A 15,654-nucleotide genomic window follows, 5' to 3' on the forward strand; every position below is an offset into this window, starting at 1 on the left:
TCCTGGACTGCTCCACGGTAGTAGATGGTAAAATGCCTGCTCTGTCTCCCAAATAGGAAAGCTGGCTTTTTTCTTCTGGTTATATTTACACAAATAGATGGGTTCAAGAGACTTGGTTTCTTGTATCTAATTGAACAAAATTAAAATGCCCGCTACCCCTATACTAACAACCATGTGGGACGAACTAGACCACTATTTGGGGTTCAGAGCTGCCACCTGGCATACAAGGCCAACCCTGCATTTGTTATGGGCCACAGCAGTTCTAGAAACTGGGAGGGGTACGTGAACAGGGAGTGACAGCCTTCAGCTGGTGGTGAGTCAAGTTTCAGGTGCTGGTGAACTTCATCCCTTGTGCTATGACCCATGAATCTCTCCATCCTTCAACAAATGTCAGGTGACCACACCACCTTATAGCATGTGTCACACTGTTCTCTCTGTGTGCCCAAATCCACTTTCCTACTACAGCTCACCTCCCTTCCAGCCCTGAATCTAAGAAAAGGCAACTGGTTGGGGATATGATTCAGCGGTAGAGCGCCTGCCCAGCATGCATGACGCCCGGGTTCAAAAAAAGAGAGAAGGCAACTATTGCCTGTCTTGGCTGTTGGCATTTCCAAGGTGATTATGAATCACATCCTGCAGGCCCTGGGTAAACAGATTCTGCTGCTGTCAGCAGAGCAAGCCTAGCCCAAGTCCAGCTGCTTCCTGTCTGGGTCTGAGCCTCTGCATTGGGCCTAGTGATGGGTCGGTGGGTTCCAGTCTGACTAAGGTCATCTAGCAGTACTTACACTACATTACCCCACAGCAGAGAAGTCAGATGCTCTGGCAAGCTAGTCATGTTGTCACAAAGAGCCCTTTTACACACATAGCTGCCAGGGTGGCTGCTCTGATTACTTGGGAGGTGGGGATACCAGGAAGCACCTGGCTACCAAATGTCGAAGCTGCAAAGACAACGGGCCACATTGTTTCTATCTGTCTTCATAGAGGATCCACTAAGGAACAAACACCCAGCTAGGAGACTGCCGGATGTGTTTCTTATCTTGTAGACATGTGATTTCACAGAGGGCGAGTACACTGCGTCTTAAGTTGTCTCCTGCATCACGAGCACCATGGGTGTAGTCCAAGCATTGCACATGCACAGTAATGCTTTGGGGAATTATACAGAGGGCCATGCTTATGAAAACTGTGTGAAATCACTGCCATTTTAGACAAGCTCCTGCTGTTTACATGACCTGGTGGTATCAAATCACCTTTCCTGGGGTTCTTGGGCCCCTTTCAAGGACAAAATTGGTACCTCTGAGAATTCTACTCTCCATCCCAACTCCCACCCTCTGGAGTCTGAAGTGCTCCATAGGGTGTGGGAAAGGGTCACCACCATTCCCCTCCCTGGAATTCCCCCTAGAGGACAGGACATTTCCCTTCCCGGAGACTGCCTGCCATGCCTGCCACTTACCGCCTGCCCGCTTATCTTCTGGACTGTTGCGCAGATGGCTCTGGCTGGCTTCCGTGGAGGGCTCATCACTGGCTGGGCTGGTGACTCCAGGAATGGTGGGCAGGTCCCTTGGGGGTGTTTTGGCCACAGGTGAGTTTCTACATTCCATCAAGAATTTCCGGTCATAGATGATCCTGGTACCTGAAAGGCACAGGGAGGTTGGTAAAGCCACCTTAAACCCCCCTGTCTGCCAGTTTTTCTACTTCTTGGAGGCAGGGTTGCAACAGAGGCAGTTGGTTCTCTTATAAAAACCTGGACCAAGAAGGAGAGAGGCTCATCCAGCAGCCTGACTATAACCTAGGAGTCGGCCACCTCTTCATGGCCTTGACACTCGAAAGAAACACTCACTGGCCATCAGACTGTACCTTTGTCTTTGTGTGTGTGTGTGTGTGTGCGTGCGCGTGCGCAAGGGATTGAACCCAGAGGTGCTTAACTACCGAGCCATATCCCCAGCTCTTTTTAAAATATTTTGTTAGAGACAGGGTCTCACTGAATTGCTTAGCACGTCACTAAATTGCTGAGGCTGGCTTTGAACTTGTGATCCTCCTGCCTCAGCCTCCCCAGTCACTGGGATTACAGGTGTGCACCTTTGTCTTCTTAGAGCTCTTGGTCCCTAAAATCCCTCAACTTGCTCACCCATCAGAATTCAGTGTTAATTACCCATGACAATCATACTTGAAAGTGGAAAAGATGCATTTCTATTCATTATTCCATCCTATCCTTATAGTACTTCCTGTGGGATACTCAGAATAGGTATCTTTAATCTCATTTTCTAGATGAATAAAGGGAAAATGAAGCTATTCACCCAGACTAGCAAAAATGCGAGTTTTTCCTGCTGGGGCTTTGTGGCAGATAGGTTACCTGCCCCACAAAGGCTTTCTTCCTTTTGAAGCCCCCTGCTACCTTTGCTGATGTCACCACACTTCAGAGTTTGTACAATCTGTGTTCTATTCATTACAAGGTAGTCTTACTCCCTAGGTGAGGAACTGTCTCACTGAATTATTCATCATTCTTAAACCACACCCAGGACCCCTCCCATGTAGACCTGCCCCCATGATACCATTTGAGGGAGTGTTTCCCAAGGCGAGGGACCCAAGATCCTAGGGATGCATCAGATGACAGTGAACGGAGCGGGTTGTTCATGTTGTGCCCATTACGTCCAAATCAGCACTATGTGTCTTTAATACCTTAATAGCAGTTCCTGATTACTCCCTTCAAAAGAGCAGACCTCAGGCTCAGAGCCTTCAGCAGGCAATGGAATCTAGCTAGAATTTAAAAACTGTCATTGTGTGTCTTTTTATAGTTACCTTCTATTTATGGCAAGTGAATCTGGTTTCCCATATATAGTAGTGACATCAAGTTTCCTTTTAACATACAATATATAATTTAATGATGATATGTAGGGTATATACTACACAACATTATGTGATATATAATAAAATGTAATAATACAAATCAAAATTAAAGGGCTGAATACATAGCTTAGTGGTAGAATGCCTCTGGGTTCAATCTCCAGTACTATAGAAAAATAAATTGAATAAATAAAGTGTTAGAAAAATATTAAAGATAGTACAAGTAGGGGCTGGGGTTGTGGCTCAAGCGCCTGCCTGGCATGCGTGCGGCCTGGGTTTGATCCTCAGCACCACATATCAACAAAGACGTTGTGTCCGCTGATAACTAGAATAAATATTGAAATTCTCTCTCTCTCTCTCTAAAAATAAATAAATAAATAAATTAAATAAATAAAAATTAAATTAAAAAAATACCTTTAAAAAAAAAAAAAGATAGTACAAGTAGGATTCAAATTATAGAGCCGGGTGCAGTGGTGCATGCCTGTAATCCCAGCAATTCAGGAGGCTGAGAGAGGAGGATCATGAGCCAAAGAGGAGCCAGCCTCAGCAACTTAGCAAGGACCCAGGTAACTTTAATTTTGAGACCCTGTCTCAAAATTAAAAAGAATAAAAAGGACTGGAGATATGGCTCAATGGTTGTGTGCCTCTGGGTTCAATCCCTGGTATCAAAACAAAACAAAACAAAAACCCAAAAACAAATGATTAGAGTCCAGTATATATACAGTATATATATAAAGTCTCCAAACAGAGGGATATGTGGGGACCCAAGGGGCAGGGTGTAGTTTCCTCACCTGTAAAAAAGGGTGTTGTATTAGGCTCAGTCAGACTATTTTTAAAGCACTAGCCTTGTGCCATCTATTTTTAGGATCTCGTGTTTTGGCAGATGCTTAAATATGCAAATAGTATGGGGTTACAGGCAGAAATTCTGGGCTCAAATCAGGTCTCACCACATTCCAGTCCCTTAACTCTGAGTTGTGGCTACAAGAGGATAAGAACAAAATTCATACCTCACTAGAGTATCACAAAGACTTAATAACAACCCTCAAGATTCATTGAGGGCTGGAAATGCAGCTCAGAGGTAGAATGCTTATTTGGCATCTGCACGACTCAGGATCTGCTCCCCAGTACCAAAAGGGGAGAGGGGAGATTCTCCTACAAGAATAAAGTATGTATCCATGTAACTTAGAAAATCGCTTGAGGCCAAGGGTCCCAGCAGCTGGGGAGGCAGAGGCAGGAGGATTGAGAGTTTAAAGACAGCCTCAGCAATTTAGCTGAGGTGCTAAGCAACTCAGTGAGACCCCCATCTCTAATAAAATACAAGTGCCCCTGAGTTCAATCCCTGATACCCCCTACCCCCCCAAAAAACCCCTTGAGTTGGGCCTGTAATCCCTGGATGAGGCAGGAAAATCACAAGTTTTGGGGTCAGCCTGGGCGATTTGGTGAGACCCTGTTTCAAAATACAAAGGACTAGAGATATATATCTCAGTGGTAAAGCACCCCTGGGTGCAAACCCCAGTACCAAAAAAAAAAAAAAAAAGAGAGAGAGATAGATTACTTGGGAGACCCTATACATAATCAAAGAAAAAAGTCACAAGCCAGGAATAGGAAGCTCCTCAGAAGCCAAGGAACACAAATAAATGTATGTATATGCACTGCATGAATAAACACTTAGATTTTCATGTGATATGCATACATCAATTACCATCACCATCTATCGTTACTCATCATACCCATCTGTGCTCATAACCTATACCATGGTTCCTCCCATAACTCCCCTCCCCACAAGGAGGATGACATCATTATTATCATCAATCTGCAGATGAGGAAACTGATATATATCAATATATCAGAAAGGTTGAGCCATCCATCCAGAGGTAGACCCAGCCTGCCTTTTTTGTTTGGTTTTGTACTGGGGATTAAACCCAGGACACTTTACCACTGAGCAAAGTCCCCATCCCCCCTACCTTTTTTAAATGAAGCTTTAAAAAAAAAAAAAATCTTTATTTTATTTTTATGTAGTGCTGAGGATCAAACCCAGGGCCTCGCACATGCTAGGCAAGCACTCTATCCCTGAGTCACAATTTCAGCCCCCCATCCCTTTTTTATTTTGAGACAAAGTCTCACTAAATTGCTTAGGACCTCACTAAATTGCTGAGGCTGGCTTTGAACTTATGATCCTCTTGCCCCAGCCTCCTTGAGTCACTGGGATTACAGGTGTGCCCCACTGTACCCAGCTAGACCCATTCAGTCTTGACTCCAATTCTAAATATTATGCATTTTTAAAAATTGTCAAGGCATAGATCGGAGGTAGTAGATTGCCTGGGCAACTTGGGGTGTTCCCTCTCAAAATATAATTTTAAAAAGCTGGGGATATAGTTCAGTGGTAGAGCTCTCTTGGGTCTAGTACTGAAAGGAAAAAAAAAAGAAAGAAAGAAAAAAGGCAGGGCAGACTGGGGTACCAACTCTCAGCCAATGCTCCTTCCTACTGGGAATAGTAAAAGGGTCTTCAGGCCTTTACCTAGACTTTCAGTGTGTCCAGAACAGGATGTTCCCCAAAGGAAGATGCCTGCCTTGAGTTCTTGCCCATCCATCCCCCTATTGTACCCACATTCTGCTGTTGGATGTGACATCTGTGAACTGAGCCCAGTTCCTCCCTTCCTTTCCCCTGGGCCTCTCCTGGCTCAAGCACACTTCCCCTTGAATGGGGAACATGAGGATTAGGAAAGTACAAGGACAGAATTCCTAGAACTGCTGTTCCCATTCCAGGGAGAGGGAGAGCATTTCACAACAGGGTTCAGGGGGAGGTTTAAATGCCTGGGCTCAGGCTCAAGCCAGTGGCCTGTGAACTAAGTACTCCAGTTCTGAGCAGGGGCTCCAGGTCGTCCTGGAGGCAAATTCGCAGACATGCTGGGGTCTGCCTAGACTTCTTTCTCTCTCTCTCTTCTCTCCCTCTCGGCTACATGCACTGGAGAAGCATGTGCCTGGATGGCTTTTCTTGCTGGGCAGTCTATTTAGCAAGCAGAACAGACTTGGCAGGGAGAAAAACTTGGTGAGGAAAGCAGAGCATGCTTAGTCCAAGATTTTTCATCACCTCTGGCCCCACAGATTCTGCAAAGAGAACCAAGATCCCAATATATCTCAGGGGCCAGGAATCTTATGAAGCTAATGGATACCAAATGGAGGTGATCAGTCAGTTGCAAAGGGTCCTTTGGGTTAGTCTGTCTCCCTTAGGGACCCTGACATGTGACAGAACAGGTCAGTTTATTTGAAAATTAAGGGCTGAAGGCGTGTAGCTCAGTGGTAGAGCACTTGCCTACCATATGCATGGCCCTAGGTTTGATCTGCAGCACTGCAAAAAAGATAAAAAAAAAAATAAACAAGAGGGACAAAGTTTTTACAGAGACTTTCAGAACAAAACAGATAAAACAATTATTCTCAAAGCTGGCCAAGCTCTTTCCCCATCCCTTACCTAACCCCTAGCACTTCAAAATGCACTGTGTTCAGAGGAGGGTGAAAGTATCCCTGAAATCCACTACCAAGAGGGAGTGCCCTTCTGATGCCTCTTATTACAAATAGCAACAACAGCTGTCCCTGTGGGAATGGGGAGCGGCTATTACATATAGGCTGAACTGTATTCCCCCCAAAACTCATGCATCGAAGACAATCCCCAGTAACCTAGAATATAACTACATTTGGAGAAAGGTCTTTTAAAAGATTAGGTTAAGGGATAGGGATATATAGCTCAGTCAATAGAGCTGGGTGCGGTGGCTCAAGCCTGTAATCCCAGCAGTGGGGAGGCTGAGACAGGAGGATTGAGTTCAAAGCCAGCCTCAGCAACGACAAGACAAGGCACTAAGCAACTCAGTGAGACCCTGTCTCTAAATAAAAAATACAAAATAGGGCTGGGGATGTGGCTCAGTCCCCAGTATCCCCCCCGCACCCCCCCCCAAAAAAATCTCAGCTTTGAGTCCCTCTGATAAATACCTGAGCTAAACAATTTCAAAGGAGGAAAGACTGGCTTTGGCTCATGCATTCAGAAGTTTCAGTCCATGCTAGGCTGAATGCATTGCTTTGACACCTGTGGTGAGGCAGAACACATTGGCAGAAGGCCATGCAGGGCAAAGCTGTAACTCTCATGACAGCCAGGAAGCCCAGAAAGAAATGGGGTTCCAAGTATCCCTTTCAAAGGTACCTCTCCAATGTCTTTCTTCCTAACTAGGCCCCACCTCCTAAAGTTTTGATCACCTCCCAATAGTACCATCAGCTGGGGAACAAGTTTTCAACACATGAGCCGTTAGGGGACATTTAAATCCAAACCAGCATGGTGGCATAAGCCTGTAATCCCAGCAGCTCAGGAGGCTGAGGAAGGAGGATCACAAGTTTGAGGCCAGCCTCAGCAAATTAGTGAGGTCCTAAGCAACTCAGTGAGACCCTGGGTGAAAACAAAAAATAAAAACGGCTAGAGACATAGCTCAGTGGTAAGCAACCCTGGTTCAACTCCCAGTCCCAAAACAACAATTAACAACAAAAAACAACCCATAAGATATTTGGACACAGACCCACAAAGCAAGAACTAACTAAAGACAAAGGGAGAAGATGGCCATCTGCAAGGCAATGGGAGGTGTCTTGGAAGAAACCAATTTTACTTCCATCTTGGTCTTCCAACTGCCACTTAGTCTAGCAAATTTTATTGTTTAAGCCACCTAGTCTGAAAACTAATACAGGCCCACTTTCCTCTTCCATGCTGAAGAACAGAAAAAGAGAAGCTATCTGCACACACACTGAACCCAGAGCCTCCTGATTGCTAAGCATTTCCACTGAGCTCCACCACCAGCCCCAACACACGTTTTCTTTAAGGCAAGAATCCTGGTTTGTAACCTCTACACCGTTTGCTCCAAAACAAAGCTCTGAAGCACCTGCACCCTCTGTATTCTCACTCCTACCCGACTTTGGACTGCTGGGGACAGAAACTTGACTCCAGCCTATTGCTAGTACCCAGAAAATCAAGGACACTCAAAAGGCAGTGACGGGAGAGGCAGGCCCATCATAGACCCCTCTGAGGAGTATCCCCAAAGCCTGACCAGCAGCACCCTTGGAGCAGACAGGCTGACGGGGGGTGGCAAGGTGAGGCCTGGTGACCTGACATCGTGGCCATCTGTGGGGTTGGCTATGTGGCACTGGACACAAGGCCTTGAAAGTTAGGCATGGGATTTGTGACTCAATGTTTTCAGGAAGGCTGTGCCATCCTTAACCAACAGCTGGTTCACAGCCCTGGGATTCTAGTCTGCTTCTTCACCTGGCGGTCTCTGCTGGCCATATGTCAGGACAAGCACCAAATTCCCTCAAAGGACTGTCCTCTGAGGTTTGACCCTTGTGGAAGGCTGACAATACAGACCCCATAACTCCTCCCATACCTGTTGGAACAGGTGGCTTCTCTCCTTCAACAGAAGTTATTTCCTTTCTCCTTCAATCTAGGCAGCCTTCCCTCCCCTGGTGCCTTGCTTTAGCCAACAGAATACTTCCTAAATGATGCTATAGGCCATAAGAGGCCTTGCAAACTGCCATCTTGGTAAGCTCATGCTAGACTAAAGATGAGCCCAAGAGAACAAAATGACGTGAGAGCAAGGGAACTCCCAGGCTTCCAGCTATTCCCAGTAATGTCCCAGACATGTGGATAAGGACAATCCAGATGCTGACTGCACACAGCATATGAGTCAGCTCAGGAAAGAACAGGCAGTCATGCCCAACCAGACCAAAGAATGGACAGCAATAACAAACTATCATTGTTTAAGTTATTGACTTCTGGGGATGGCTTGTTATATGACAATATATAACGGATACAGCCATTTTTACCCAGTCAACTGTCCGTAAGTACCCAGGAAGTCCTGATATTCTTGGACTTGGGATCTAGGCTCTCCCAGTGAGATTACAAGGACATACCAAATGGATTTCAAGTTGCACTTTTTGCTGTGTCCTTGAGCACCCCAATGCCAGTAGGCACAGTTGCCTATTCTCATCTAGTCAGCAATGCTCGTGCAAACAGTTAAATAAGCACGAATCCCAGAGTTTGAGACTCTGGCCCAATACTGACTCAGAACAAGAAAAACTTACTTTGACTCCTTGTGCAATAACTGAATATGTAATATGAGTACTAGGCCTCTCTGTAATACTGAAATAAGTGGGGAAACTCAGAAAAAGTTAGCATCTGCCCCTGGTACATCTGAGATAAATTATACCCTATAACTGAAAGGAAAACTTAAACATTATCATTAACCAACTGACATCCAGGAATGATGACAAAGAAACTCGATTATCTAGAGGGGAATGCTTTCATTCCAAGATTCTTTTAAATTCTTCACCCCCCCCACTTCTTTTATTTTTCTTGCAGCACTAGGTAAGTGCTAGGCAAGTCTCTATCATTGAGTTTCACCCCAGCCCAATTCTTGAGCTTCTGAACACCTGGCATTACACAGTGGGGATATAAAGACCAGTAAGACTGCTCTGAAAGAACTTCCCGTCTAACCTACAGAATAAACATGAAAACAAACACACGTGATTCATTTCTTATGAATCATGATGGAGAGAACACCAATATGGTGTCAGACCAGAAAGTAACAGCTTTTTATTTGTTTGAACTTGCAAGGATTCACGTGTACAAACTGGGCATGGTGCGTACGCCTGTAACCCAGCATCTCAAGAGGCTGAGGCAGGAGGACTATAGGTTTGAGGCTAGCCTCAGCAACTCAGCAAGGACCTGTCTCAAAATAAAAAATAAAAAAGGCTGGGAATGGGACTCAGTAGTTAAGTGCCTCTGGATTCAATCCTTGGTACAAAAAAAGAAAAAGAAAAAGAAAAAATTCTGTTTCCAGTATCACCACTCTTTCCTATCTTATTTTCTGGAACATCAAATCAAAACTCTTTCCTCTCAGGGTAATAGTATAGAGGGAAGAGTTCTCACTTGAGTATCACATAAATCCTGTGGGTGATAGGGTCCAAGGGTAGGGGGAGGTCCAATCACTTCATTCTATAGCTATCCCTTTGATGATTATAATTCTTTTTGTCCCCAGCTCTATTGAGATATAATAGTTACAAAAACTGCATACAAAGTGTACAACATAATGATTTGCTATCATACTGCAAAACATTTATGAAACAATTACCACAAATTAACACATCCATTACTGCACTTAGGAGTGTGTGTGTGTGTGTGTGTGACTGTGGATTTTTCCATATCTACTCTCTTAGCTAATTTCTAATAAAAATATAGTATTAACTACAGTCACCATGCTAAACATTAGCTCCCCAGAATTTATTCATCTTACAACTGAAAGTCTTTGCCCTTAAGCCATCATCTCCATTTCTCCTAGTTACAACAGTGGCCATGCTACTTTCTCTTTTTGTGGTGCTGGGGATGGAATCAAGAGCCAGGCACACTGGGCAAGTCTACCACTGAGCCACACCCCCAGGTAACCATACTACTCTCTTGGAAACCTACAATCCCATTTTAGGCGTGTCTTCATCTTTCTAACTAGCAACCCCAGGCTGGGGTTGAGATCATTCTTCTAAGTCTGGGTGTGGTGAATGCCTTAAAAACAAGAAGTCTTGGCCAGGAAATAGTAGTGCATGCCTGTAATCCAGTGCCTCAGGAGTCTGAGACAGGAGAATCACAAGTTCAAGTCTAGCCTCAGCAACTTAGCAACGCCCTATCTCAAAGTAAAAAAATAAAAAGGATTGGGGATGCAGCTCAGTGGTTAAGTGCCCCTGGTTCCATTCCCAGTAGCAAAACCCTAAAACCAACCAACCAAACAAACAAAAAAGCCCCCCAAACAACAACAACAACAACAAAAAAGGAGGCTTAGACCTCAGAGGGAGTTTGGGGTACTCTACACCAGTTTCCCGTTCTACCCTACCTCCCAGTCAAAGTCTTTAATGAGGGACATAATGCAGAATGTCCCACTTTAAAAGGAAGCTCAGAACTAATAATAATAACAATAATAATAATAATAATAATAATAATAATAAATAATTTTTTTTAAAAAAAGGAAGCTCAGGTCAGTGTGAGAAAAGGGCCCATTCTATCTCCCTCATTGCCTTAACATCCAAAGGCTCTTAACCGGTCCTTAGCTGTCTTTTACAGTAACTTCTCCCCTCTATGACTAAAGCCTCAAGACACTGGCTGTACTCTAGCTTCAGTGCCCAGCATACCTTCCTTCTTCCCAGCACTGCTTGTTCTATAACCAGAGACTTGTCAGCTGCTCCAAGGTCAGCTTCCCAGGCACAGAACTTTGTTTGTCTAACAAAATAAGTGCAATTAACACCTGCAGCTCTACCTGCTTACCTCTGATTAACCTTACCAGGGTGCAGGTCTTAGGTATGACTTTCACCCAAGCAACCCCTGTACTCTTTAGGGTCAAACATCCAACACAGGCAGGGAATGTGGATATGGACAAGGGAGGAGGAAAGATTTCTTGACCCATTTGAAGGTTTTGTTGTTTATGGTATCACTGGAATTTTCACAGACTTAAATATTCACACATAACAAATCTCTGGATACCTAACCTCAGCTCAGTGGCTCAGTCTACAAAGGGCTAATGACCATAGAAAGCAAACAGAGCCACAGGAATGGATATGGATCACTTTTTAGCCTCCAGAGACAGACACTTGAGGGCCATTCCCAGCTGAGTGACTTATTGCAATAGCTCTTCAGGGAAAGCTGCAAGTAAGCCATACAGACATTTTATCAAAAGCGTGTCTCTCCAGACCTAGCTCAAGAAAATTTTACCTATATAGAATCATCATTTTTTGCCAGAGATCTGAAAGGACAAGGGAAGCTGTATAGAATCCCAGGAATTCCTGAGTACTCAGATTATGTTTTATGGAACAAAAGCTGGGAGCTAGTTATAAATGCAAAAATCTCAGTCCCACCCCAGACCTACAAAATCAAAATCTGCATTTAAAGGCATCATCAGATAATTCCCAAGCATAGAGAAGACTAAGAACAGTACTCAGGAGTTGAACAAACGACTGTCAAGGTGTGACCATTTTTCATTACATCAATAGGTGAGGTGAAGTGGGATTGGGAGGAAGATTTCATGCCTAGGCCAACAAGTTTGCAGACTTTGGTAGAAGCTGGGTTTCCTTAGGTTATGGACTGTGATTTGTGCTGGCTCCACAAAACACAATACAACTATTGGGGAGGCTCAGGCAGGAGACCCAATTACTGGTTTGAGGCCAGCCGGGTCAACTTTGAGCTTGTCTCAAAATATAATTTTTTTTTTTTTTTTTTTTTTTTTTAGAGAAAGAGAGAGAGAGAGAGAGAATTTTTTAATATTTATTTTTTAGTTTTTCGGTGGACACAATATCTTTGTTTGTATGTGGTGCTGAGGATCGAACCTGGGCCGCACGCTTGCCAGGCGAGTGCGCTAACGCTTGAGCCACATCCCCAGCCCCCCAAAAATAAAAAAAATAAATAAAATAAATAAAAATTTTAAAAGGCTGGGGATGTATTTCAGTAGTAGAGTGCTTGTCTAGCATGTATGTGGCCCTGGGTCCAATTGCCAAAAGAAAGCTAGTTTGGGGCTCCTAGCCCTGCTTTCTTCCAGTTTTCCTTAGAAACTAATGTTAAACTCTGATGCAGGAGCTTCTAAAGACCCTTAGGGAGGTTTTGCTGTGGTATGCCAAAAGCCCCAGTCCAAAGTGGGAAATAGATCCAAGTTCCTTGTAAACAGTACCCCTGACTATTGCTTACCTATCTATCTCACCGCACTCAGCAACAAAGGGGGCAAAAAAGGGCTACTTGAGCTTTCAGGACTGCCTCACTTTTAAGAACTCCAAGAGTATCAGGAAAAGGTCCTGCCAAACATCATGAGGAAGACAAAGGGAAACAACATGGACTACAAAAGGGTTCCTCAAAGGAAAGAAAATTCAAGTCAAGGGTGGCAAGAGCCCTGAGAACTTTCCCTGGGATACTTTCTAATAAAAGAAACAGCAGTGTCCTCTTCTCCACCGATTGCTATTTCTGGTTCAATCTAGGGAAACGGTATGACAATGCACAACAGACACGTGCTCAAGCTTTCGGGGACCCCAGCGTGGCGATCTACGGAATAAAAGGCACGATTGGGCAACAATCTCTAAGATTACTCAGTAGTCCCAAAGACCTCGCATCTGGCTCTGATCGCTGGTGGTGGAACAGCTGCCTGAGAAAATGAGTATGTGGCCTGGCGGCGGGCTAGGAGACAGCCTTCAGTCCCTCCCCCAGGGACACCCCTTCGCCACTCAGCAGTGCGCCAGGATCTCTAGTGTTCTCGAGTAGTTTGGGAAGTAGCGTTAAGCACTTAAGGGAGGGAAGAAAGGAAAAAGGAGGTGGGGTCGACGGGAGGGAAGTGGTGAGCCACGAGGATTTCATCATGCAAACGGGCGGGTACATTTCATCAGCGCCTGTGCGCAGGGACTCCCGAGCTGGGAGGGAATGCGGGACTCCCGGAGGCAGCTCAAGGCTGGCCCCCTCCGGTGCCAGCTCAGCTTCCTCTTCCTCATCCACTCCCAGGGAGATCACACGGTACCCCCTCCCCTCGGACAGAGGAACGTGTTCCTCCGCACAGCTCTGCCAGCGGCGCCCGGCTCCTCCGTGGGGATCCCACACGCGTAAATACGGAACATGCCACAGGTGCCGGAGGAGCGCTGCTCAAGTAAGCACCCTCGGCCCCACGCTTTGGTAAAAGGGCGCGTGTCCAACGCAACACTAGGAGTCCTCGGGAAATAAAAAGGGCTCTGCAAGAGGCAATTATTCCAAAAGAAAATGCCCATAGCTTTAGAACTCCAACCCAGGCCTTTCCTTGATCCGTGGGCCACCCTGTCCCCACCCTATCCCGCTCAAAACTGCAACATCCCTAGGCATGTGGCAGTCCTGTAATCGTGCTTGTCAGTGTTTGGGGGACACTCCGCCGTCTCTTGCAGGAGAAAACTGATGGGACAGTTTGCAGCCAGGGCTCTGGCCGATGCGCCCAGAGACCTAGAAGGCAGACCAACTCCGTGACCACTGCTGCCTCCCTGACGCCCCTTATCCGTTCTTTCTGGCTACGCCGCCCTCGAGTGTGGACGCCGAGTCCAATCAGCGATTCCTGATCCCTCCCGCTGGGTCCACCCAGGGCCCGCGTGCGACGCCCCAGCCCGTTCCTACCTCCCGGGGTGGTGCTGAAGAGCGTGCCGCCGGGAGTGGTGCTGTAGTCCCCGGGCGGTAGCTGCACGCCATCGCCGAGGACCACCCTGCGAGTGCCAGGGATGGCCCGGCTTGGAGTCTGGCTGCAGCTGCTGCCCCCTGACATGGTCTCCAGTTCGCTGCACAGCAAAGCTCTCGCAGCCCTCCCGCGCCTCCCACTTCGCCCCGCCTAGCTGTGGCCTCGCGGGCCCTAGACCTCCCCTTCCGGCTCGGCCCTCACGCCCCCTTTTCGTTCAGCTCCGCCCCAACATCTCCAGGCCGCTCCTTCCACGTGGGTTTCCCTAGGGCTGCAGACAGAGAGAGGTCGCTTCACCCTACACAGACTTCCTCTTGGGCTCCCGCTTCCTGCCCAGTGCGCTGGTGGCGGGTCGCAGAGTTTGCCTAGGTTAATCCCTTGCTGATTTGGGGCGGGGGTGGGAGTCGGGTTCGGTATTTAGCGCTGTGCGGGAATCCCAGCCGACCTGGCTCTCTCAGAAAGACCTGTTTTCCACATTAGGATTTCTGGCTGAATGTGACCCTCAGCTCTTGCTGTTCCGTGCTTTGGTTTCCTAGATGAGAAAGTGGGAATTAACTGCTCCTTCACCCCTCTTCCCTTCCTTCACCTTTCACTAGGAGAACAGCGTTGAAGACATGGTGAAACAAATGCATGTTCCTGGACTTTAAAGGGTTGTGGGAGTAGTGAACAGATTGAGCAGCTGAGTGCTAGGGCTTAAATTATTTATTTTTAAATAAATAAAAGTATTGTATAACAAGGGGCCGGGGCTGTAGCTCAGTAGTAAAGTGCCTGCCTTGCATGTGTGAAGCACTGGGTTCGATCCTCAGCACCACATAAAAATAAATAAAGATATGGCCATCTACAACTAAAAAAAAAAAAATTTTAAAGGATTGAATAATAATAAAGATTAGGAATTGAACCCTGGGCGCCTTACCACTTAATTACATCCCCAGCCTTCTTTATTTTTTTGAAGCAGGTCTTGCTGAATTGCTGAGGCTGTTCTTGAACTTGGAATCCTCCTGCCTAAGGTTCCAGAGTCGCTTGGATTATAAACTTTCAGGCTGCATTTAGAGCTGAGGTGGAGGGATAGGGGTGGGACTTCAGTGGAGACTGAGTGGGGGGATGAGGTAAGAATTGGTCAAAGGAATTTCCCAAGTAGCCCTTGAATTGGGTTCAGTGTCCCGCAGCACACTGGCAGACGTTCAGTAGGCACTCCTTGAATAAATGAATTTATCTTCGAAGAGGTTTCCATGCCAAGAAAGAAAAATGCAAGGAGGTCGCAAAAACCTGATGACTTAAAAAAAATTATATCATGTGGTCATATCTTTTGTGGGGGGTGGGGAGTACCGAGAGTATCCAAGAACACTCAATCACTGAGCCACATCCCCAGCCCTATTTTGTATTTTATTTAGAGACAGGGGCCCAAAGAGTTGTTTAGATCCTCCGGTCTCAGCCTCCAGAGCTGCTGGAATTACAGGCTTGCGCCACCGTGCCCAGCATGTGGTCATATCTTTAAGAGCCGGAGGAGAAAGAACAAGTTTAAAAGGAAATTGGGGTCAGATTGTTGAAGAGTCTTTCAAAAAATGTTACTGGTAGGAGA

At 46.1% G+C, this 15,654-nt stretch overlaps 1 protein-coding gene across 1 annotated transcript in view; it reads right to left on the reverse strand.

The window, feature by feature from the left end:
• Eif4ebp1 (eukaryotic translation initiation factor 4E binding protein 1) overlaps window positions 1–14,232 on the reverse strand; it is a 15,841-nt gene extending 1,609 nt beyond the window's left edge. Inside the window, exons 1-2 of the mRNA XM_076853883.1 lie at window positions 14,021–14,232; window positions 1,451–1,630 (exon numbers count right to left, since the gene is read on the reverse strand). Coding sequence (XP_076709998.1) covers window positions 1,451–1,630; window positions 14,021–14,165 — 325 coding nt within the window. The 5' untranslated portion in view covers window positions 14,166–14,232. The remainder of the gene's footprint in view (window positions 1–1,450; window positions 1,631–14,020) is intronic.
• Between the last annotated feature and the right edge of the window lie 1,422 nt (window positions 14,233–15,654).

Source organism: Callospermophilus lateralis, chromosome 4 (assembly GCF_048772815.1).
Source record: "Callospermophilus lateralis isolate mCalLat2 chromosome 4, mCalLat2.hap1, whole genome shotgun sequence".
Classification (NCBI taxonomy): domain Eukaryota; kingdom Metazoa; phylum Chordata; class Mammalia; order Rodentia; family Sciuridae; genus Callospermophilus; species Callospermophilus lateralis.